Source organism: Cucurbita pepo, chromosome LG01 (genome assembly GCF_002806865.2).
Source record: "Cucurbita pepo subsp. pepo cultivar mu-cu-16 chromosome LG01, ASM280686v2, whole genome shotgun sequence".
NCBI lineage: Eukaryota > Viridiplantae > Streptophyta > Magnoliopsida > Cucurbitales > Cucurbitaceae > Cucurbita > Cucurbita pepo.
Genome location: NC_036638.1, coordinates 8,570,529 through 8,595,107, shown reverse-complemented (window position 1 = coordinate 8,595,107; position 24,579 = coordinate 8,570,529). Strand labels below are relative to the sequence as shown.

General features: G+C 40.2%; 6 protein-coding genes across 8 annotated transcripts; 2 read left to right on the top strand and 4 right to left on the bottom strand.

Annotated features, from left to right (window-relative positions):
• Nucleotides 1–1,568: 1,568 nt before the first annotated feature.
• Nucleotides 1,569–4,093, top strand: LOC111798677 (pentatricopeptide repeat-containing protein At1g59720, chloroplastic/mitochondrial). Its single transcript, XM_023681980.1, has one exon. It carries the CDS (start codon nucleotides 2,249–2,251, stop codon nucleotides 4,064–4,066), a length of 1,818 nt encoding a protein of 605 aa, XP_023537748.1. The 5' UTR covers nucleotides 1,569–2,248; the 3' UTR covers nucleotides 4,067–4,093.
• Nucleotides 4,046–7,489, bottom strand: LOC111798725. Its single transcript, XM_023682042.1, has 4 exons — nucleotides 6,790–7,489; nucleotides 4,888–5,493; nucleotides 4,497–4,788; nucleotides 4,046–4,401 (listed from the first exon to the last, which is right to left on the bottom strand). The coding sequence occupies exons 1-4, from the start codon at nucleotides 7,372–7,374 to the stop codon at nucleotides 4,367–4,369; spliced, it is 1,518 nt and encodes a 505-aa protein (XP_023537810.1). The 5' UTR covers nucleotides 7,375–7,489; the 3' UTR covers nucleotides 4,046–4,366.
• Nucleotides 7,490–7,877: 388 nt separating this feature from the next.
• LOC111798653 (LEAF RUST 10 DISEASE-RESISTANCE LOCUS RECEPTOR-LIKE PROTEIN KINASE-like 1.5) lies at nucleotides 7,878–10,127 on the top strand. The gene has a single exon (XM_023681939.1). It carries the CDS (start codon nucleotides 8,043–8,045, stop codon nucleotides 9,912–9,914), a length of 1,872 nt encoding a protein of 623 aa, XP_023537707.1. The 5' UTR covers nucleotides 7,878–8,042; the 3' UTR covers nucleotides 9,915–10,127.
• LOC111798746 (tetratricopeptide repeat protein 38-like) lies at nucleotides 10,106–14,508 on the bottom strand. Of its 2 annotated transcripts, XM_023682073.1 has the most exons (15): nucleotides 14,257–14,508; nucleotides 14,011–14,167; nucleotides 13,747–13,899; nucleotides 13,540–13,638; nucleotides 13,181–13,282; nucleotides 12,751–12,894; nucleotides 12,535–12,629; nucleotides 12,314–12,443; nucleotides 12,133–12,237; nucleotides 11,535–11,641; nucleotides 11,393–11,444; nucleotides 10,816–10,905; nucleotides 10,641–10,725; nucleotides 10,493–10,557; nucleotides 10,106–10,408 (listed from the first exon to the last, which is right to left on the bottom strand). In XM_023682073.1, the coding sequence occupies exons 2-15, from the start codon at nucleotides 14,101–14,103 to the stop codon at nucleotides 10,319–10,321; spliced, it is 1,410 nt and encodes a 469-aa protein (XP_023537841.1). In that variant the 5' UTR covers nucleotides 14,104–14,167; nucleotides 14,257–14,508; the 3' UTR covers nucleotides 10,106–10,318. The 2 variants fall into 2 exon arrangements, with proteins under 2 accessions (XP_023537841.1, XP_023537849.1); XM_023682081.1 differs by lacking the exon at nucleotides 14,257–14,508 and having other exon boundaries at nucleotides 13,747–13,891; nucleotides 14,011–14,093.
• Nucleotides 14,509–15,084: 576 nt separating this feature from the next.
• LOC111798646 (hydroxyproline O-galactosyltransferase GALT6-like) lies at nucleotides 15,085–18,450 on the bottom strand. Its single transcript, XM_023681925.1, has 7 exons — nucleotides 17,254–18,450; nucleotides 16,662–16,894; nucleotides 16,299–16,589; nucleotides 16,088–16,216; nucleotides 15,832–16,005; nucleotides 15,550–15,657; nucleotides 15,085–15,459 (listed from the first exon to the last, which is right to left on the bottom strand). Exons 1-7 carry the CDS (start codon nucleotides 18,125–18,127, stop codon nucleotides 15,250–15,252), a joined length of 2,019 nt encoding a protein of 672 aa, XP_023537693.1. The 5' UTR covers nucleotides 18,128–18,450; the 3' UTR covers nucleotides 15,085–15,249.
• Nucleotides 18,451–19,558: 1,108 nt separating this feature from the next.
• On the bottom strand, nucleotides 19,559–24,118 carry LOC111792749. Of its 2 annotated transcripts, XM_023674362.1 has the most exons (9): nucleotides 23,740–24,118; nucleotides 23,275–23,358; nucleotides 22,717–23,196; nucleotides 22,021–22,156; nucleotides 21,731–21,893; nucleotides 21,003–21,131; nucleotides 20,723–20,917; nucleotides 20,529–20,651; nucleotides 19,559–19,818 (listed from the first exon to the last, which is right to left on the bottom strand). In XM_023674362.1, the coding sequence occupies exons 1-9, from the start codon at nucleotides 23,921–23,923 to the stop codon at nucleotides 19,711–19,713; spliced, it is 1,602 nt and encodes a 533-aa protein (XP_023530130.1). In that variant the 5' UTR covers nucleotides 23,924–24,118; the 3' UTR covers nucleotides 19,559–19,710. The 2 variants fall into 2 exon arrangements, with proteins under 2 accessions (XP_023530130.1, XP_023530201.1); XM_023674433.1 differs by lacking the exon at nucleotides 20,529–20,651.
• Nucleotides 24,119–24,579: the final 461 nt, after the last annotated feature.

Below are 24,579 nucleotides of genomic sequence, written 5' to 3'. Positions count from 1 at the left end.
GAAAGTTAGGTTTTTCTAATTAATTTAATTAATTTAAACCATCAATTATTAGTTGGTCTCATCAATATATATTTTGAGATTAATTCAAAATTATAATATTAAATACAAGAGTTTAATATAAATATTTTTGTATTTAAATACTTGTAAAATCATCAAATAGTGCAAAAGGTTCATTTATAAATCTAATAAAATATTAAAATGAAATTGTTGGCATATTTTACTATTTAATTTAATAAATCTAAAAATATAATATTCATAAAACAGCCATAAATATGTATATTTAATGTGATTGATAGTCATGTTGTATGATATAAAATAATTTTGATTAATTTATAAATTTTAGTCACTCATATTTATTTCGAAAAAATTCAGTAAATTAACAAATTGTGGGAAAAAAAAAGCATTTAATTAAAAAAAAGAAAAGATTTGATTAAAGTGACAGGCATGTGAGTGTATCACAAGCACTACGAAACTATGGAACGTGCAGTCAAGTAGCGAATGGGGTTGCAGTAGGAAAGAGAGAGAGCGAGAGGGACATTTGTGTAATTTCACATATATTTTATTAATATAATTATAAAATAAATTATGCATTTAATATGGAATTGGAATATTAGTCGGCCGTCGCCGCCGTGGGAAGCGCTGCAGAATGAGCCAAAAAAACATGTCCTTTTTCACCGATCAACCCGCTGGCCCCCTAAGTTATTTTACTTTTGGCCGACACATTTTTTACTTCATAAAATATATATATTTGTTGGATTTTGAGACAAATTTGGTTATTTAGGGATGTTTGGTTCCACCCTCTAACCAACATGAGATGTCACAATCGATGTTTCTTAGGGATCTAACTTTCTGGCTAGTACATTGTTCGGTCTTAACTTTGATATCATTTGTACCATTTGTAATAATCTAAGCTGATCACTAGCAGATCTGTCAAGGATTGCTAGCAGATCCTGGGTTTATAAGTAAAAGTATATATCTCTATTGTAATGATGCATTTTGGGGAAACCCAAAGCAAAGCCACGTCAGTTTATGCTCAAAGTGGACAATATCATACCATTGTGGAGAGTCGTGATTCCTAACAAGATCGAGCGTCCTCGCTGGCACATCACTCGATCTTAACTCCGATACCATTTGTAACAACTCAAGCCCACCGCTAGCCGATATTGTCCGCTTTGACACGTTACGTATCGCCGTTAGCCTCACTTTTTTAAAATGCGTTTACTAGGGAGAAGTTTTTAAAGTGGCTCATGTCTAGACGAGCTTAATGAGGTTGTATTAGGAGTCTGTTGCTCCACAACCTATAATGCCAAACATATACCACCAACCCACCATGACCACTTGCATTAGATAGGCGTCGCAACTAATCAATTGTAATAGATAACTTAAATCAATTGAACTATGCTTAAGTTATTGGTTTCAATCGATACCTTATTTAATTATAATTATACATTTAAAATTACTAGTCAATAAACATTGTAATTTATTTCATTGGATTAAATTCTTGGAGGAGGACATCATGAAGATTTAAAGTAATTTTAAAGACAAAAATATTAAGGTTAAGATTTTTTGCTGGTTAGAAATGTTCCACTTATTAGATCAGATCCAATCTAATTCAATTCTACTTTAGTACGGAGTTTTACATCTATAATCTAGAACACACCCATATGAAAAAAGATGCACTAGTTCATCGATCATGTAACTAATGTGAAGAAACTTAGTTAGGATCGATATTTTTCGATGGTCACATTTGATGATTTTAACACGTATGATCAGCAATCGATGCTCGAAAATGGTTTCACTCCCGATCAACTGCTACGGGAGTTTTGTGTGTAAAACATCTTTTCATTTTTGATGGATGCTTTGGCTTGTAGTGCTTCCTCCAATGACTCGTTTTTTTTTCTTCTGGCGGTGCTCGTGTGCCTCTAGCAATCCAGCAAGATCATCAACAGTTAAATCTTCTAGATCCTTCGACTCCTCGATAGCGCACACGACATTCTCGTAATTATCGGTTAGTGACTGCAAAATTAGCTCCACGACCCACAATTCAATTCAAGAAATTTATAAAAATTGAAGAAAAAAAATAGAAAAAAAGAGATTCTTGTTCATACTTAATTGAAATAGAGTAAAGCCCTCCAAACATCTCCTTCTTGTTGGTTTTGGATTTGTCCATGTGTAGCGCTTCCACTGCCTCTTTATCCTCTTCGTGAAGTTCATAGCCATTTCGAATTCTGATGCTTGTCGGTGGAAAATGATTCTGTCAATCCCACCAAATGGACAGTCTATTCCGGTGGAAATCAAGCATGAGACATTCCATGCCCCTCAAAGTCGGCTTCTTCACTTGCTGAGCGACTGTACTGATTTGTCGAGGCTCAAGCAAATACACGCTCAGGCACTTCGCACCTTCTCCACCCACAAATCTTCTCTCTTCCTCTTTAGCCGAATTCTTCACGTTTCTTCATTAACTGATTTTGAGTATGCCTTGCGTGTTTTTGATCAAATCGATAGCCCTAATTCGTTCATGTGGAACACTCTAATCGGAGCCTGTGCACGGAGCTTGGACCGGAAAGAGCAGGCGAATAAACTCTTCTACAGAATGTTAGAAGAAGGCTCAGTTGAACCAGATAAACATACTTTTCCTTTTCTTCTTAAAGCGTGTGCTTACGTATTCGCTTTATCTGAAGGGAGACAGGCGCATGCTCATATCGTTAAACGTGGGTTAGATTCGGATGTTTATGTTGGCAATAGCTTGATTCATTTATATGCTTCTTGTGGGTGTTTGAGTTTAGCATTGAAGGTGTTCGAGAAAATGCCTCACAGAAGTTTGGTTTCGTGGAATGTGATGATTGACGCGTATGTACAATGTGGGCTTTTTGAAAATGCTCTCAAGCTATTCGCTGAAATGCAGGACACTTTTGAGCCCGATGGCTATACAATGCAGAGCATAATTAGCGCTTGTGCTGGTATTGGAGCTTTATCTCTGGGGATGTGGTCTCATGCTTATGTGTTGAGGAAGACTGGTGGCGCTATGGCCGGTGAGGTCCTGATCAACTCCTCACTGGTGGATATGTACAGCAAGTGTGGTTCTTTGAGTATGGCTCAGCAGGTCTTTGAGACAATGCCCAAACATGACCTGAATTCATGGAATTCAATGATTTTAGCGTTTGCCATGCATGGACGGGCGGAAGCTGCCTTGGGATGTTTCTCTCGGCTGGTTGAAACGGAGAAGTTTCTGCCCAACTCTGTCACGTTTGTAGGTGTTCTTAGTGCATGTAACCACAGAGGTATGGTTGCTGAAGGCCGGAAATATTTTGATATGATGGTTAATGAATACAAGATTGTACCCCGGTTGGAGCACTATGGATGCCTTGTTGATCTCCTATCACGCTCCGGTTTCATTGATGAAGCTTTGGAGTTGGTGACAAATATGCATATAAAACCAGATGCAGTGATCTGGAGGACTCTTCTTGATGCTTGTTACAAGCAGAATGCTGGCGTTGAGCTGAGTGAAGAAGTGGCATTACAGATTCTTCAATCTGAAACAACAGCTTCTAGTGGTGTTTATGTGCTGTTGTCAAGAGTCTATGCTTCGGCACACCGGTGGAACGATGTCGGGTTAGTTAGGAAGGCGATGGCCGACAAGGGTGTGGCAAAAGAGCCTGGCTGCAGTTCGATAGAAATAGATGGTGTTAGCCATGAGTTTTTTGCAGGAGACACATCTCACCCCAAGATAAAAGAGATCTATGCTGTTATTGATTTGATCGAAGAAAAACTACAGAAGCATGGTTATTCACCTGACTATTCACAGGCAACCATGGTCGATGACCCCGATACCGTCAAATGGCAGTCGCTTAAGTTGCATAGTGAGAGATTCGCCATTGCTTTTGGGATACTAAACTTGAAACCTGGGATGCCAATACGCATATTCAAGAATCTTAGAGTATGCAACGACTGCCACCAGGTAACCAAGTTGATTTCTCGAATTTTTAACGTAGAGATTATCATGAGAGATCGTAATAGGTTTCATCATTTTGAGAATGGCATGTGTTCCTGCATGGACTTCTGGTGATTTATTCAAGAACCTGCAGTTTTTTCTTTGAACATCAATGATACAAAAAGCTTCCTAAATTTGGCTGCAATTACTGACATGGATAGTTACATCAATACACATCTTCTGGGAATCCCTAAATCGACTTATATGATCTTCCACATATGGCTTCAAGTTGCTTTTGTTCTAATTATTTCTGTGTGGCCAAATGAAAAAAACATGTAGAATCTGAGTGACTAGCTGGGAACCAAGGCCATCAGGCACCAATCTGAGACTCATCTGAGGAATGTAATAGCCTCAATCTCTTGTTCCCAATGGATTTCATAATAAACGTTGTTTTTCGAAGTCCTTCCCCACTGAAAAACAAAGATGGCCAGATGGATGTTGAGGAAAAAAGATCAAAACAAGGAATAATATGAATTTAGAAGTATTGTTGGGAGGAAGATCTTACATTTTGATGACTCAGGAACGGCAACCACATGCATGGTTGCATTGTTGGGAGGAAGTTGCAGGCGAAGGGGATAGAGATTCCCATTCAATGGATTGCGGGTACACACAATGATACCTTTGATTCCTGTTTCTTCCTCCATTTTATGAGTCAGTTCCTCTACCCCATTTCCTTTGAACATAAAAGAAGAACCCTCCACTGTATCTTCATCTACATCTCCACTTTCATCAGCCACGTGGTAGTAAATCGTCCTTCCATCAGATTTGGGAGGTAAACTAACAGTTGAATCAGTAGACTACAAGAAAACCCACAAAAATTGGTGATCAGAATTTGAAGGAAAGGAATAAAATTGATCAAATTCGCCTTGGAAAGAAGGTTTATAGAGATCTCAAACCTCAAGTTTAGAGTAATTGGACGATTTGCCAGCGGCAGAAGGGGGCGAGCTGGGATTGAAATCCAGAGAATCCATATGCTCAATTGTGGCAGCTTTATGATTTGCAGACTGGACTTGAATCTCAACAACGTCGATGTCCCAGAGGATCCAATCCTGTGTGGCGGTTCGACTCGGAATATCATGAGTGACCGAATTCCGCCATGGCGGTAGACCCCCATTGGCTCTCAAAAAGTTCCCATATCGGGTCTTGAGCTTGACCTGGGACCCTTCTCTGACGGGTTCCCATTCGACAGACGAATCGAGCCGTCGAGGAAGGGTTTGAAGCACTTTCCGGCCGGTCATTCCGAGCAAGAAAGGCTGATTGCTGGCGGTCAGGTACTTGCCGTAGCAGCTTTTGAGACGGATGATCGAGTCAGAGCTAGCGCCAGATGCAAACTCGACGGACCAGCGAGCAGTTTTGGAAGATCCACTACGGTCTTGGTTAACCGACTCCTCGTCGTTGTCGGCGACAAGGTACTTGTCGTGGTGGCTGCGGAGGCGGACGGTCTTGGCGTTGCGGAAGAAATCCATGGCGGATCGGAGGTTGTTGGCGGAGCAAGATTTGAGCTGTAGAATAAGCAGAGGAAGTGCTCAAATTTATTTGGATTTGTGTCCGAACAAGAGGGCAGTGAATTTATATGAAATGCTGTGATTAGATTCCTATTTGATCCAGAACCGGGAAATTTCTAAGGAACTGAACGATTGTCAAAAGTGGTAAAAGAAAGTCAGCTATAGCGATGCGAGTTGAAACTACGCGGCATTAAAGCGATGAGTCTGACAGCCCCTTTGCGCTGCTTACGGCGTAAGTCAAGTGGCCCCTTGGAGATGTTAAAAATACATTGTCAAGACAGGATTTTTTTTTTTTATTATTATTATTTTAAATATAGTAAGTAGGATATAATGCATTAATAATTTTATTGAAATGATTTAAAATGGAATTATAAACAATCATGAATATAGAAAAAAATAATTACCGAATTAGGCATAAATTTATAATGTAAGCTTAATTAGTAATTAAATTACTTGGCCCAACGTAGTCTGCACATGACGATAGTGGGTTAGAGATATCCACGGGTCAGGGACAGAGAAGCCACCTACGATCTTTGCAAAATTCTCCCTCCTAACTACCTAATTTTTTCCCCATTCTAGCAAAATTCAAAAGGAATTTATAAGGATGGAGTTCCCAAAAAAAAATTTAAAAATCTGTTTATTATTCTTTTAAAAAATAGTTAAATAATATATTTTAAAATTTTAAAATTATAACATAATTGGTAAAGATTAAATAAAATCTATCCAGGTAGAGATTTAAAATTAACTAATTTATTTTTAACATATATGTATATATTTTTTAATATGAATTGAAAATATATTTATATTAAATGGGCTCAAAGATTTTGACAAACAATATATTTTCATGTCGGACCTGATTTATCTAATGGGTAAAAAATGTTCTCCACCGGTGTCTAAATGAAGAATCTCCCCCGGTTTAAGATATACCCCCGCAGTAATAGTAGCTCGGTAAAATCGACATTTGTATAGTGGGTTAGAGTGTATTTCCATAATATATAATACCTAATATTGGTATGAAAAAGAAAAAATGAAGGGAGAAGCGTGGTGGTTATGTAGTGGAGCGTGGTAGGTAGCCGTAGAAATGGTGACCCTTATTCTCCAAACCAGTGCGATCTTCCTCATTCCTCATTCCTCACTTTTAATTTGGCTTTTTCAATTTTTTTAAAAATAATATTATTGTATTATATGGAGTTAGATTGTGAAACAAAGAATTAAAATCAGAAAAGGTAATTAAAATATTCAAGCAGATTAATAAAATAAAATAAAATTGCAGGTCGAGAGAATTGTTCGAACCTGGAACGTGGAGGATCGCCGCACAGATTTGGGAGTGGCCGGAGAACTTTTTCCAGAGGCGGAAAACTCATCGGAAGAATTAGACATCGACCACGTCCTTCGACTCATCAATAAACAATACTTCGGAGTTTCATCCACCGCTTCCACATCCCACAAAATCCACCCCTTAGTGGACGAGAATCGCGGCTCATCGTGAGTCACAGAGTTCCTCCACGGCGGAGTAACCCCGTTCCCTCTCAAATACGTACCACACCAACTCATCAACTTCACCCGATCGCCGTCGCGTACAGGCTCCCACTCCACACTCCACGGCGCACCGACTTTTTCGCATTTGTTTTGCAGCGTCACCTTCTTCCCAGTGGCACCGAGTAAAAAACTAAGATCGGTAGCGGAAAGGTAACCGCCATGGCAACTCCGGAGACGAATCGCACCGATTTTGGCCTCGACGAATTCGACGCTCCAAATGGCGCCCTCGGCGGAGGCCTTAGTGGTCTGGCGAACGGTTTGGCGATCATCGTTCGCCAATAAGTACTTACAGAGGTGGCTCCGGAGCTTGATGGAAGTAAAAGAGGCGAAAAACTCCATGGATTAGAATCAGAAGGTGAATCGGTGCGGAATAGGGCGGAAGGGGGAGAGGGCTAAATAGGTAAAAGAAGGCGCAGAAATGGAAGGTTTGGGGGAATTTGATTGGACAATGAGAGGCAGAGTGATAGGGATCATAGTTTGTGGAACAAAATGCAGAGGACTTGAGTCAATTCTTCAATGGAGAACACACGTCATATTTTAAATTACTTTAAAATATGTTTTTAATTTTATAAATTTAATTTTGATCATATACGTTATCAAAATTTATGATATCAAGTTTAATTAGGATTGTTCTTAGAGGAAGGGAAAATATTTAATGCTTTTGTTTTAGACAGGAATTAATTAAAAGGATGTATTATATAGTTGGTTACGACATTATATTTTTTTTTTTTAATTTAAAAGTATTTTTTTAAAGAAAGTTCCAAATTATAAGGTTATGAAAGCAAAATCAAAATTGAAAAGAAAGAAAGAAATAAGAAGCACCAAAGTTTGGAGTTTGGATTATTTTTGTTGGGTTATGTCTTCACGTGACCTTTCTCCTCTGTCCTTCTCCACTCTCTGAGTGACCCCATTTTCACTCCTTTCTCTAATGCCATCAACATTGGTAAACGAATCTCCCTTCTTCCCTTCTTTGGGTTTCAGATTTGGATCTCCATTTTCATGTCCCCATGCCTTCTCCCTCTTCCCCTCTTACTCTTCTCGCCATTGTTCTTTCCTTCTTCTTTCACCTCGTCGAATCTCTGACCTCTTCTTGTCCCCCTTTCTCTTCCAAACCCCTTTTCCCCTTCTCCTCTGTTCCTGGTCACGGCCATCCTTCCTTCCACCTGCGTTGCTCTTCTCCCCACTCTCTTCTCTCCATTAATGGCCTTTCCTTTTCTCTCTTGAGTTTCAATGCCACCTCCTCCACTCTCCTCCTTTCCCCTCTTCCGCTCACTCTCAACGAATCCTCCCACACCTGCTTTTCTCCTCGTTTCTCCTTCATTCCCACCCGTTCCATTAACTTCTCCGCCTCCCCGTTTCGAATCTCTGATGGGTATTGTTCTAGGCTCTCTGTTCTTCGCCCCTGTTCGCCTCCGCGTCTACCCAATTGCAGCCATTGCCCTTGGGACTGCAATCTTATCAAGACACCTCTTCATTTGCTCCATGGATGCGGCGTCGAGCGTCGGTCTGTCTTGAAGCAAGGTTGTCAGGGCGAGGTGTTGGAGTATTTGGATAGGATTCTTAGATTGGGGATTGAAGTCGAGTGGGATACAGATCAGGACCCTTATTTTGTCAAGTGTAAAGATTGTGAAGCTAGAAATGGTGATTGTGGGTTCAATTCCTCTGACCCAGATAGGCACTTCATTTGCTATCATACTCAAACTCGATACTCATTTCCTAATAGAATCGCGATTTTGTTCTCTGTTTTTGCGTTGATCTGCTTGTTTTTGGTTATTGCGGTGACCTCGGTTTTTTTAAGGTCCAGATGGTTGAGATCCCTTGCTAGTGAAGTAGACCCCACAGCCCAGTTCCTCAGCCGTCATCGTTCACCTAATCTTCTCCCACCGGTTTTTCCCTACGAAGAGCTTGAGTCCTCGACTAATCGGTTCGACCCAAAGAGGAAACTGGGCGATGGTGGATTTGGGTCTGTTTATTTGGGTCAGCTTAACGATGGCCGATTAGTGGCTGTCAAGTATCTTCACAAGCAACACGGCGCCGTCGCCACCGCCCCCTCCGGCAGGGCTTTCTTCACCAAGTCGTTCTGTAACGAAATCTTGATTCTTTCTTCAATTAATCACCCGAATCTCGTTAGGTTACATGGGTATTGTAGTGACCCAAGAGGGCTTATTCTTGTCTATGATTATGTCCCAAATGGGACACTCGCCGACCATCTCCATGGCGCTAAGAGCTCGTATCGTAAGGGATCTCTGACTTGGCAAGTGAGGATTGACATTGCTCTGCAAATCGCTATGGCTATGGAGTATTTGCATTTCTCTGTGGCGCCGCCAATTGTTCACAGAGACATTACCTCTTCCAATATTTTCGTGGAGATTGATATGAGAATCAAAGTTGGGGATTTTGGGCTTTCAAGGCTGCTGGTTTTCTCAGATACGACGTCGTCGTCTTCATCTGGGTATGTCTGCACTGGTCCTCAGGGGACACCTGGTTACTTGGATCCGGATTACCACCGGTCCTTCCGGTTGACGGAGAAAAGCGACGTGTACAGCTTCGGAGTGGTGTTACTGGAGCTAATTTCTGGTTTAAAAGCGGTGGATCAGAATCGGGAGAGAAGAGAAATGGCGCTGGCGGATCTTGTAGTGTCCAAGATCCAAATGGGTCAGCTTCATCAGGTGGTGGACTCCGTTTTAGGCATTGACGGCGAGGTAATCGACGGCGTTGAGGCGGTGGCAGAGCTAGCGTTTCGATGCGTGGCGGCGGACAAGGACGACCGACCCGACGCCAAGGAGATTGTTGAAGAGCTCCGGCGAATTCGGAACCGCACACGTGGAGGGGACCGGTCGTCGATTTCAAACGTGGGTGATGACGTGGATATACGTTGATTAGTTGAGAGCCCACTTGCGCATGTGGGGATTTGACGGATCTAAAGAACAGCGACGGGACATTTTCTGGATGCTTGCCTGTAAAATGTCAAAAATCCACGTGGCTACTACATCTACTCAGCTCATCTGAATCAGCTGACAGCTGAGAGATGACTGTAAAATGTCAAATCCTACGGAGATGTAAAGAAATAAGAAAGCCACTAATTTCATAATTCCACTCTTCAAGAGATAAATTACATGTCCGAATCACATCCCTTTTCCTTGTCGTTCGGTCTTATTCAACTCATATTTTACATGGCAGCAGCGGTCAACTTCAAGATTACACAGGCAGTAATCTATCCGTGGGTTAAAATTTGTCCAAAAAACACACTTTGATAGAACACATCATGAACACTTCATGGTAATTACTTGAAATGAGCCTTCTCCAAACTCCTGGCTTTGTCTCCGGCAATGGCAGCTTCCTCTGGCCTTCCAAGTTTGCTGTGCCCTCTCTCCTGCAGGAGTCGAAACGAACCATATTTTCATTGGAAAACTCGACTGTGATCGATAATAGCGAAACGTGAGAGTAGCTTTTATACCAGAAGGCGCCACAGATATGGGGCTTCTTCCCTTTTCTTGATCTGTTTCTCGATTACTTCGATCGCTATATTATGTAACTGTGAAAGTCATGCTTTGAAGAAAGTCGTAATACGTGAAGGAATAGAAAAAGTGGAACTTTCTTCTTACCCTTTGCAGCATGTCCTGTGTTCATCAAAATGTCGTACCATACTTCATTAAATACATCGAGTTGTTCGTTTGATGCACCAATCATCTAGAACATAATTAGAAGAATATAGGTTGGTCATAAGTCAAACCAAGTTGATAGAGATGATGAAATATATATCAGCGTTGATATTGATACCTTGCAATCATTTGCATCAAAATCCAAACCAAGCAAGTCTAATGCGCCTTTGTAATCTCCTCTCCCGTACTTGTAGAGAGCTTCTGCAAGCTGGAAATACACAAACAAGGTCATGAAATTGAAAAGGAAAAGTAAACTTGCCTTTTAAGGTTCCTGTTCCCTAAAGCAGTTGACAAGATGTATTCAACAGATTTGTGTCAGCATAAAACAGTTGAAAAATTCAGCAGTTGACAAGATGTATTCAACAGATTTGTGTCAGCATAAAACAGTTGAAAAATTCAAAATGAACATGTCCACAGGCTGTTTGAAACAAAACTGAAGTCAACCTCTAACCAAAACTGTGAGATCTCATGTCGGTTGTGAAGGAGAATGAAACATACTTTATAAGACTGAAAACCTCTCTCTAGCATATGTGTTTTAAAAATTGAGGGGAAGACCGGAAAGCCCAAAGAAGAGAATATCTGCTAGCGATAGGCTTAGGTAAGGTGTCAAAATCATAGGTTACAAATAAAGAGCCCAACCTGTGTTGTGAATAGACCACTTAAAGGGTACACGAGACTAGAAAAAGGAAACAAACCAGCATTCCTCTTTGCATCTTTTCTTGTTTCTTCGGCGTCATTTTCAACATTCTACACAAAAAGACCAATAACAGTAAACAAAGAGCCACAAACACACACATGTAAATAAATAAGAGTGTAATGAGAGAAGATTGTATGAACCGGGACTCCAAGCTCCCAAGTAACTCTTCTGCTGGAAAAATCTCTCCACTTTTAGCCAAAGCCCATGTTGTCAACAAGTCAAAGTGCCACTCTAGATGCCAGTTAGCCTGAAAATAGCGGTTAACTCTAGATTATTCAAGAAAAGAATGAGAATGAATCAGCTAGCTGATTGAATTCAAGCCTTGCGCTTCCGCCATCAACTGTGCTTTCTCTAAACTTCACAACATAGACAGGCGTTTTAATAGGTATAGAGGAAAGAATAGGCTTGTCAACATTATCATGCATAAATCCTGTAAACAGGTTTCATACAAGTATAGCATAGAAAACCAAGATCGTAAAACGTATGTACTTTGGTAGGGGAAAAGAGGGTCGGATAAGGCAGATCGTTTTTAGACCAATATACAGAGAACTCCCTTGTGGTGTCAGCTATGAATAGTCATCAACTCCCGGAAAAGGGTAGAAGAATGGGACCTATGACGTATGATCATTACGCTTCAACCGGGTTATCATATCCCACCTCGTCTTTTTCACCCTCCATCATTATTATTAGGATTTAGTTGGTTGGTTGGTTGAAGGGAAGGGAAGGATCGCAACTCACCTTATCGGTTAAAACATTGGCCAAGATCTTCAGACGACCCTCACATGGACCAAATTCACCACGAACAAACAACCGCAGCATCAAACCAAGGGCATTCAAGTATACCTGAAATGACAAAATTTAAGACCTGAAATTAAAGAATAATTGGCTCCATAGACAGTTATATTGAAACGAAAAGTACATCTGGTCCCATAGCATCAGGTTTTTCCAACTCTTTCCATATATAGTCGTCATATATTTCAAGGATTTTACTCAATGGAGAATTGGCTTCCAGGTAACAGAGAGCCACATGCCACCAATTATGTGTCACCCTGAAAATTGATATTTTCCAAACATACAATATATCAAACAGACAAATCCATTCAAATAAAAACTCTGATTCGCAAAGTTTAATGTACATACAGGAACGACAAACAGTCACTCCACGTAGGCGAGCAAGCTTCCATAAACTCAACCGCTTCTTTAAACCGACACCTATATTGAAGAACATGGCATAACTGCAAAGATTCAAATGTTACAACAATAACCAGGATGTAAATTGAATCATTGTTAACGAATGTTTTCTTACAGTTCTTTCATCAAATACACGAGATAGAGTGGCTTTCAAATGACACTCACCGCATGCTGTGCCCAACCATCTTTCTTGTTGATATCAAGTCCCCTTCTTGCAGCCTTCTCAGCTTCTTCCATGCAACCAAGCTCCAACAAAGGAAAAGCTAGCATGCCATAAATGAATCCTTCTTCTTGATTTTGGGGTAAAACCTGTAAAATTAATCCTTCAAAGCTTAAAATTTTATGTATTCTTCATAGTATCCAATAAGTGAATATTTGGAAGATCTATCGATACACTTAACAGTCAAATTCATGCATTCGCCACTTGTAAAGTGATCGGGTCTCGGCGTTTCCTTTTGTTGGGCTAGGCAGCCTTTAATGTCCTATTATGCTCTTCATTTTTATCTCAATAAAAGCAGGTTTCCAATAATTTCTTTATTAATACCACCTATAAACTGATGAGTAGGAAAAATACTTTCTTAGGTAGAAATGGCACCTGTTGAACCAAAGCCAAAGACAGATCGGGATTTCCCATGTAAAAGCATAGCACTTGAGCCTTTTTCAAAGACAGCAGATCCTTTGGAAAACTTTTAAGCAGCTGCAGAATCAAATAGAAGAAAATATCAAGAAATAAGACTGTGCCTCTGGAAGATATCCCATAACAGCAAGTTAGCAATTGAAAGATTCTTCATCCTGGATTCTGACTTCAAGGCAACTCAAATCCCATTATGTTCTATAAAATTGTAAATTTTCTCTAGGATCTTCTTGATGTTGAAAGTTTCTTAGATCAAATTAGTGGAAATGTTGATGAATGGTGAAAAGAGAAGAGCTTAAAAGAGATCAGTGTTCAAGTACCTGAGTGAGCAATTCAACAGCAACATTATCGTCTCTGTCGTTGGACATCAAACAACTGATAGCGTCATAAACGGCTTTCTCGTATGGGGTTGCACGATCCTTATCAAAATAGCGACAATTCAAGCAATTTGTCAACAGAAATCTCCAATGACCACAAAGATACGAAATGAACATGTTCATACCAAAAAGAAAAAAGTGAAAACTAACCAGACCGGCCTTGGCTGCTTGGAGATGATGATGAACTCGCGAAGGATCGGAGGATGAAAGGAAATAAGCAGCGAAAACATTCGCAAGCACACAGTGTTTATCATGAACAGGCGCCTCCAGAATCACAGACCTCCTCCTCCCGTAACTAAGCACCTTGAGTCAATTACATTACATCAATTATAAAAGAAAAAAACCCAACACCCCATTTCAGATAATCGAAAATTGAAGAACGCCAATGGCGGAAGATCCAGGGAGAAGAAGAACCTGGTCATAGAATGCATTAATGGCGGAGATGCAAGCGTCGGATGATGTTCTAACTTCGTAACCCCATTTGGTCAATTTCAGTCCATCTTCCATGGTTCTGACTACGACCGTAAGAATGAGTCGCTTTCTCGGCGCAGAAGATTAATCCCCAAATCCCCTGGAATTGAACCATAAACGATAGAACTTGTCAGCCAGAATCGGATAGAAATTGGATTCTTGTTTAATTCGATATCCACTATCACTTACGACGTGGTGTTGGTGTCTGAGAGTGCCCAACCAAAGTCGAACCCCATGTCGGTCCAAATCGCATAAATTTATTACGATGATTAAGGAAGCAACGGGGCGTGCGAGGACAACAATGGCTGTCGTTCTCCATTAATATAGAATTTGCTAATTGCTTACATTCAGCATCTGCGTTCTGGTGCCGATCATCGCCTCCTCCACGCATCTCCCACCTGAAACTGTTCTAACCAAATATAAATTCTTTTTCAATATTAGGTCAATCTTTTGGAGAATTAATCCTTTTAATCCGTATATTTGGTCCTTAAATTACCATTTTAGTTGTTGAGTTAATTTTAAAAAAAAATAAAATATATTCTCTCTCCTGACTCCTCCCGTTCTTCCCTCCCTCTTCATCTACCTCTTCCCCTCTATCGAATCCACTGGATGAAGGGCTGCGGCGTTCGTTCTGCTACGTCCGGCCGGATCTCTTGAGGGTTTCGGCATCAAATGTTCAAACCACCACTTTCCGATCAGTTTCCGGCGCCTCTTTCTAAAGCTCTTTCGATCTGTGTTCTTATAATAACATTGATCGAGCTCGATTTCTTTCGTTTCAACCCCTAGAAACACGATCACTTCGGGTCCGATGGTAGAAAGGGAGGGAAAACAATTTGAAAGGGGATGTAACAAATTGTGATCAAATTCTGTTGTAACACAGTCATGTTAAATCCCTCATCTCCAGAATTTCTCAATATTTGAATGCCAGAACTTGAGATAATCTTACCTGATAAACCCAATTGTAGAATGAATGGGATGAACATAAACAGGAAATAAAAAGGGGAAAAAATGAACGAATTCATCAGGTAAAAGAACCTTCCTGATTAAATTTAACCCACTTATAAGTTATAATATAGTATGTACAGAATAGGACTAAAGCTGCAAAACTTGTTTGTTGTTCTGTGTTCCTCTGTTCTTGAATTTCCAATTACCCATCTGGATTTGGATAAATATCATATCATATCATCTCATGTTGCAGCACTGAGGCTTTGTTTGTTGCATCAACTTTTCCCACAAGCACATCATCTGTCTTGGAGATTGGTAATGTGCAGTTAGATAATCTTCAATACACCCAAACTGGCAAAACCTTAGACTGTGAAGGAATTCCACTGGTTTTGAACTGTTGAACTGCTCCACCCACATTCCCATGCTCACATCTTCCATCTTGAACAACTGTGTGTTTTTTTCACTATTATTAGCTCAACTCTTCAAATGCCATTTATTTGTGGGGAGGGGAGAAGAAAGGAACTGTTTCAAACATACCCTTAATTTGTGCTTCTCAAATTCAGATACTATATACTCAGCAATGTCGGATGATAAAATGTAACCCGGTCCATTGGCGTAAGCTGGGTAATCTTCTTCTGGCCATTCCTGAATAGATTGAAACAATAATCGAATCGTATGGGAGATCGGTCTACGACTCTTATATATGGCTAACTAAACAAGGATGCATCTTATACAAAGTTCAAATCCCCCACCCATAGCAGCACTATGAACATCAGGACTGCAAAATGATATCACTAGTAGGCATGCTTACAGTCATACCTCGTACGTCACCGCCCATTTTCCATATCGAAGAGGTTTATGGTGATAGTTCATATTTCCAACATAAAGGCTCCTGCCAGCTCGCACCTTGTGAGCTTCATCAATCACTGCATCTACTCTAACAAATGTATCATCATCACACTTCATGATATATTTTGCAGCCACCGTGCGAACCTGCAAGATCGAAACATGGAATGATATTGCCAACAACGAAGTGCCTAACTCACACGGTTTGTGTCTTTTTCTCAAAACTCACCCCATATTCACAGATTGCAATTGTCTTCAGTACAACAAGATCATAGTTATCCATGTAAGGAACCATGACGATATCCGCGAAGTACTCCGCTTCTTTCTTTAACTCAATATTTACTTCCTTTCTTCCGTGCTATCAGAATATAACACACAAGTTATTATCACTACCATAACATAAATGATGGAATATTTCTGAGAAGCACACCACTGCTTACCATTGCCACAAAAAACCGAGCAACGACTAGTGAAGATCTGATCAACTTATGCTGCATCCAAGACTTCCTAACCGCCATTCGTTCTGCAAAATGATTGCCAGCAGAAAGGATGCCAATGAAAAGCTCCACGCTTTTTTCGGGAAGTGGAGGGGCTTTCCATTGTGCCAACATCTCCATATGCTTCTTTGGTGCAAAACTAGGATGTGCAGTGGGTAAGGAAGCAGCAAATATGGAGTGCACGTCTATATCGCCATTTACAGATAAACCAGTGGCATCCTCCAGAACAAACCCCTGTCATCATCATAGTTTAAAAACCTCCATGGAGTTAAAAATTTGAAGAACATATATAGAAAGAGTACTTACAGTGCGATATGGAAAAGACGTGATGTGCCTTCCATCGACATTGATATGGTAACCTTCCAGCCCAGCACTCACAGTTAGAACAAATAGTCTGCCCTCCGCGAAAGGAAATGGCCAATCGATCGCCACCTTTTTCGTGCGTCCTATTAACCTATTTAACCACCATATTACCTTCGATTCTTCAGAACGGCTGTCGTCATCACGAATCCACTTCTCACATTTTACCTGCCCATCAACTACATAAAATCCCGATAGTAGGTTAGGAAACGTCTCACTTGAAGAAATCGGTCAAACAGAAGAAAGTGCACAGAAAAATCTACATCCTTCAAATATGATCTTCAACATCTTGATAACAATAAATTAGTATGGTAATTTTTCATATCACAAGTCATTTTACTGAAAGCAACACAGAAAATTCAGGATTTGCATAAAACTTGCTAGTATAAGATTCAATACATTATATCAACCACCTTGAATCTCCAACGCATAACAAAACTGGTTCAGTTCAGTACGAAATTCTTATCAATAGACAAAACAAACACAAGGGAAAATGAAAATAAAGCATTTTCAAACAGCATGAAAGACCACTTCTTACCAGTTTCTTCATCCGCCCTGGATTTCCATCCCTCACATCTCAGCGCTGTGCTCCACTGCATCCTATAACAAGTGTTCTGTTCGATAACAGGCTTGCCACTCCAATCTCCCTTCAACCTTGGATTGAAATGAAGTATTCTTGGTGGGTCTTCGCCATCCACCGTCTTCAGCCCTTGCAACTCCATCATAAACTGTGATACCATCACTGGATCATCCCCTTCCCTCAAGATTGAAATCTTGGGATCCTGTTCCGAGTGAGCCCAACGAGGTGTCCCCACCACAGTAATATGCGACCAGAGCGTCAAGCCGCAGGGGAGCACCATAATCCGACTCTGTGTCTCAAATTCGGATCCAGAAAGCGTAATCGAATGTGGACATGGCTCCGACTGATTCTCTGTCTTTGTTTCAGGTTTGAGCTCAATCTTCCCGGACTCTAAGTCCTCCCAGAGCTTTTTCCCCACTACCCAAGCATGCTTAGCCGCTTTTTGAAGCTCGGAGAACTCGCCCTTACTAGCATTACGATCAAATGTGGCTTCGTCAAACACTAATCCCGAAACTTTACTGAACTCACGCATTCGCCTCTCGGGTGTCCGATGCGGCGCGCCATAAGAAATCTTAAAGGGATCATCAGAGGGTCGACGAGGGGCATCCTTATCCCCCATTTCCTCTTCACTTTCAAGCAGAAACGACCTCGGCAAAGCGTCGCTGGTGAATCCAAATGTTTCATCACCAGGCACCGACTCATATCCGGTTCGATACACCAGCGGGATTTCAAAACTCATCAAAAGCAGATATAAAAACACCAAACCCATCAAAATTTGAAGCAACCTGATTCGATTTCGCGATACCATGGAATCAAATTTCCCCCGTTTCATCTCAAGGCAGTTTACAACCACCCCCAAAAGAAAAAAAAAATAATAATAAGAAATCAATCGTAAACAACAACAAACGCAAGAGTTTATCCTATGCAAACAAACTTTTAACTCCCCCTTTCTACAATCCAAAATTCCCCTCCAACCCTAACCCTAGTTAGTGGCATACCCAGTAAAATGGAAACGAATTGAAGCTCTGGAAAACTAAGCTGAACAACAACACCTCCGTTATATCCCTCGCATTGCAAAAATAATTAAAAACTCACATGAAATTTGTATTCATCTCCGTTGCAATAAAGGAAAAACGATGAAAACGACAGCGTGTTACCGCTCACGTGGCCTCATTTCTGCACGCTTTCCATTTTCAACCTGTCACAACCATTCTTTAATAATTCTTACATTTCTTCCAATTATCGATTAATTAAAATTCTCTTTATTCTAAATTAAAAAATTAAAATTAAAAAGAAAAAGACAAGTGGTGGTGGGGAAGCACACCTCATCCCAGCTCTTACACGACGTGTTTTAAATATTTTTATTATTATTTAGATTCTTTTTTTTATTTAATTATCTTTTAATATATATCCTTAATTAAGATATTATCCAAACATTTTCTACTTAGAGCTAAAATCTGATTAATTTGGTGTGAACTTACTGGTTAAAGAACTTGTGACACGTCAGAAAATACAGGTTTCCATAAATGAGTAAAAAAAAATAAATGATGCCACGTGTCCCCGAACATGCATGAATTTGAATCAATTAAATTGTTTCTTACATTAATTTCGCAAATGTGTCCTGCGCCAACCTGGAGAATTGTCGGCTTGGCTAAAAGTCAAAATATCCGACGGTCAACCATTCTCCCATTTTCTGAGATCCATGCAGATATATGGCATAAGCGACGACGTATGACTTCTTATTTTATTTTATTTTATTTTATTTATTCTTCTGTTTTTCTGTTTTGTTAATTATATTTTTTAGGGGAATTTATTATTTGTAATTTTTCCGTTAATATTCTAACTATTTTTTTGGAATATACCATTTATAATTTCATTACTAATGTTTTAACATTTTTAGTTATATTACCGATCTCATTTCTAATATGCTTTACTAACTTTTAATTTTGTATTTTTGAGGTCCAATTTTAATATAAAGTCATTAAGTTTAATTTGTTGTGTCAATACGGAATATATGACCGGTCACCAAATCATCATGTCTACACCCGTTATGACTAAAATGTCAAAATATACTATAAGGATTATTACTAATTGTCGATTCTTTCTACTCGGTTTATATGCTATCAAAATTGTGATGATTGCTTATTAACTTTTAGCTTGTAACATTGATTTTTTTTTTTCAAATTGTGTACCGTGCATTTCCTATTTTACATTTTCTGAAACATTTATTTTAAACATGATCGAGTTTGAGCATGCATCAAGGTTGTCCACAAGTCAAACTTTTATATTATGATTTGTTCGCTGGATTAGAACAAATGTCACGCCAAAACGTACAATTGGAACATTATAACAGGCTGTACGGTGTTATTTTCTATGGAAATTGGTTGAAGCTGGCTGCACAGAAACCGTCTTAGTTTACAGGATCTCTTGACCCATCCCCAACTGCTGGTAATTTACATAATCAATTCCGTTTAGTCTAATACAACATAAGATCTCCTCTGGCAGTTCTTCAGATTTGTTCCCCTGTTTCACAACCCAACACAGTAAGTAAGAAAAACAGGACCGTTTTTAGATCTTACCGTAAAATAAATAAAAACGGTAACAGTCCAAGCCCACCGCTATAAATATTGTTTGCTTTGACTCATAACATATCGCCGTCAGCTTCACGATTTTTAAAACGTGTATGCTAAGGAGAGGTTTCCACACCCTTACAAGCAATGCTTCGTTCTCTTCTCCAACCGACGTGGGATTTCACAATCCACCTCCCTTGGGGTCCACCATCCTCGCTGGCACACCACTCGGTATCTAGTTCTGATACCATTTGTAATAGTCCAAGCCCCTAATAGATATTCTCCGCTTTGGCTCGTTACGTATTGTCGTCAGCCTTACGGTTCTTAAAACGCGTTTGCTAGGAATAGGTTTCCACACCCTTATGAGGAATGTTTCGTTCCCCTCTCCAACCGATGTGGGATCTCACAATCCACTCCCCACCCCTCTTGAGGTCCAGCGTCCTTATTGGCACACCACTCGGTGTCTGATTCTGATACCATTTGTAACGGTCCAAGCTCACCGCTAGTAGATATTATCCGTTTTCGTCAATTACGTATTGTCGTCAGCCTCACAATTTTAAAACACGTCTGCTAGGGAGAGGTTTCCAAACTCATATAAGGAATGTTTCGTCCCGTCTCCCATCCATGTGCGATCTAACAAAAACATTGTTACAAGAAACTTGCCTGAATTGTGAGGCCAACATCCAAAATGCAGCACTTGAGTCTATCAAGAAACGCTTCAAAACCTTTCCTTGATATGTAACTAAATCTGTGCATATCCAAGTCGATTTCCAAGTAGTTTTCTCCCTGTAATTCATCACTTCTTTCATATGAATCATTCCAAATCTGCCTGTAAAGCAATAAAAAACTGAACCTACCGAGTAAAATTCATGTTGGGGACGGGAGAGGACGGGCTTTTCATTGTAAGCCTGCATAAGCTTCCGCTGTGCAGTGCTCATTGAAAGATCCTCCACGTTTGCAACGCGCCCCAAAATTTTCAATCTTTCCCTAAAGGGTACTACAGTGTCTACTGGAAAACCCTTCACCTTTTCAACTTCATCATCAATCAGCTTCTGTTTTTAGAGTTTTACATTTCATGAAATAAGTTATCGAAGATAAAGAAGGATTGAATGGGAATTTGCAAGTACCGAGTCTTACCCTGATATTTTCTTGAAAATGAGATGTAAGTTCCTTGGCATATGTATCAGAAAGCTTAAAGTACAAGACGATACTCATCCCTTCTCCATCGGTGTCTCCATGAAAAATTGCTGCAGGATACAATGGAATCTGAAGAATCCAGTATTACAAGATCAAAGCTACAAGAATCCAAGGCAATACAAGAAAGAAAAGTACTCAAACGCAGTCAAATATCTATAATAGTAGAGGGAGCTAAGGTGGGGGTGTCCAACACCAAGCAGTTATGACCAACCATGTAATTGTCCAGGCCCACCACTAGCAAGGTTTTTAAAACGCGCCGGATAGAAAGAGGTTTCCATATCCTTATAAGGAATGATTCGTTCCTGGGATCTCACAATCCACCCCTTTCAAGGCCTAACGTCCCCACTGGCATTCGTTCCCCTTTCCAATCGATGTGGGATCTGACAATCCACCCCCTTCAGAACCCAACGTCCTCATTGACACACCGTCCGGTGCTGTCTCTGAAACTGTTTGTAACAGCCCAAACTCACCGCTAGTAGATATGTCATCTTTGAGTTTTCCCTTTTGGGGTTTCCCTCAAGGTTTTTAAAGCACGTATGATAGGGAGAGGTTTCCACATCCTTATAAGGGATGCTTTGTTCCCCTCTCCAACCAACGTGGCATACTATATACATTTATCACAGCCAACGTGGCAAACCATATACATTTATCACAGCACAAAGATGTACCTGAACATTCACGACAAGGATAGGTGGAAGTTTTCCAGAATAATTAGCCACAGGAAGTTCGACAAATCGAGCGATGTGATCCACTTTCCGATGGGACAAGAACACATCAACTCCAAATGGACAGTAAGCAGCATGACTGGGAGCAAACTCTTTCTTCTTGTCCCTGCAAATTTGTAGGATTATTTTGCAGTGTTAGAATGAAAGAATCAGATCATTGCTTTTGGTTTTGCGAGATTGAGCCAAGATCATTGATGCAATGATGAAATCATAGAAAGACTTTTTGTCCTTACTTTGCATAGTTTACTCCCCGAACTTTAAAGCTATCTGGCTCAATATGTGACCAACAATCTAGCATTTTCTTTTCAGCTGGACAAAAGGGTACTTGAGAACCTGCTATAGGTCTTCGTAGAAGTGCTTTGGACGAAACTGAAAGAAACAGGAGAAAACAAAGACTAAATCACTCAAAATTTGAACAACCAACCATTCTTTATAAGGATTTTAAAACCTCGAGGGAATGCTCAAAGAGGACATATTTGCTGGCGGTGAGCTTGAACTATTACAAATGGTATCAGAGCCAGATACCAGGCGGTGTGCCAGCGAGGACGCTGGGTCCCCAAGGAGATGGATTGCGAGATCCCACATTGGTTGGAGAGTATTGAGGACTATTGGGAGGGAGTCCCACGTTGGTATGAGGCCTTTTGGAGAAGCCCAAAGTAAAGCCACGAGAGCTTATACTCAAAGTGGACAATATCATACCATTGTGGAGATCCGTGATTCCTAACAGAGAGGGGAACGAAGCATTTCTTGCAAACGTGTTTTAAAACCTTGAGGAGAAGTCAAGAAGGGAATGCTAAAAAAATGACAATATCTACTAGTTGTGGGCCAGTTACAGTTTACGTGCAAGGTACAGGAAGAAGGAAGGATGCAGTTATCAAAAACAAGACCAGTAAGGCAGAACATAAAACATATACTTCGTGAACACTCACATAAAGCAGCATTGGGGTTTCCTTCTTTCCACTTGAACGATAGTTTCAAGGCTGCCTTTTTCAGTCCACTTGGAGGACTAGAACTTGGTGATTTTCTCTTTTCAACAGAGTTCATTGTTGATGCAAGACAAGGCAAGCAGTTGCTTGGTAAAATCCCACAATTATCCAATACTCCAACGTCTTTGGCAGAGCTTTCACCAGCAGTGGAGGAGATCTCGTCAACGAATACCGGTTCGTTCGCCTTGCTCGAGTGTCCATAACCCTTAAGCTGGGGTTCTGCATCATCTGGATTCATGGCCTGAGAATGTGAATCCCTTGCAACTTGACTCACAGAATGTACTCTTCCTGAATTTCCTGGTCTATGAATCTGATCCGGGGTCACGCTATGTCGATTCACATTAAGATCTCCATGATTAGCATCTCCAGAAGACGAAACGCTTGACGTTGATGCACCTTCAAAGCTATTAATCGACTGTATGTCTGCAGGAACTCAGAAGGTTCACAATGGAAGAATAAGAAAACTTCCCATGAGAACAACATATTCAAAGGAAAACTTACCTTCAGGAACACTTTGGTAATCTTCATCACAATCCGATTCAAATTTTGCAATTGTATCAAACCAGGCCTCATCAAAACTTCCAGCTGAAACACCACAAATGATACAGATTCATATAAAGAAAAAAGCCAGGAAATGAATTATATGATGCTTGAAGTCATAACAGCATTTCAAGACGAGCTCATTATTCCATCGTTTCAAAATGTATATGATATCATGACAGACAAAATCCTCATCATATGATTCATAAAACATAGCTCAGCATATGATTCATTAAATTGGCTCATTTCCTGAACCTGGATCAGATAGAAATTGGTTGGACTCGCCAATGAGCTAAAATTTCTGGAATTAAAAGGAAAACCCCATAAAAAAAAGGTAATAAATCTCAACCAAACAACCAAGAAAGGGCAAAATCAAACTTCCCCTGGAAAACTAAAACATGGAAGGAGAAAGAAAAAGGAAAGAACCTTGGAAAGTGGGATTGGAAAAGGAGCGGTGATCAATCGGATTGGAGCGGCGCGATCCATCAGAGAGGGTAGAAATTGCCGTCGTTTTGGAAGCTTTCCTCCTTCTCCGGCGGTTCTTCCTCTTGGAAGACTTCTTAAATTTGGCTCTGACACAGCCCTCCGGCGTGGAAACGCAGGCACCCATGTCGGCGAAGCAATAACACAGAATTTTCTTCGTTAAAGCTACCGTTTGTTTCTTAAAATCCCAAGTCCCCTGGCTTCAAAGCAACGAAAATTTGGATCATTATTTTGATGAGTATGTACGAGGAACGTGAATTCGGAAATTGGGGAGAACTAGCATTGGCGAAGGAAAGACGACAGCCTAAGAAGCCATTAGAAGGAGGAGACCAATCGCGGGAAGGTTTCCGGAAATAAATAGATATTGATATTAATAATAAAGGGACCCACGAGATTACACGTGGCATATATTGATTTACATAAAAACCTATGGAACCCTAAACGCCGCTGCTACAGCTGACCACATATTATATGATATTATAATATCTTTCCTCTCTAGCTTTCTTCCATATTTTTTAAATTTAAAAAAAAAAAAAAAAATCAATTCTATTTATTATTTTAAGAGTTTAACCAATGAAAAAAAAAATCTAATAATAAGTGGCTTACGTGGGATCTCACAATCCACAATTCAGAACAAAACATTATTGCTAACATATCACTTGATATCTAGCTCTGATATCATTTGTAACAGACTCACCGCTAACGGATATATCCGCTTTGACCCATCACATTATCGTCGTCACTCTTACGATTTTAAAACGTGTCTACCATGAAAAGGGTCTA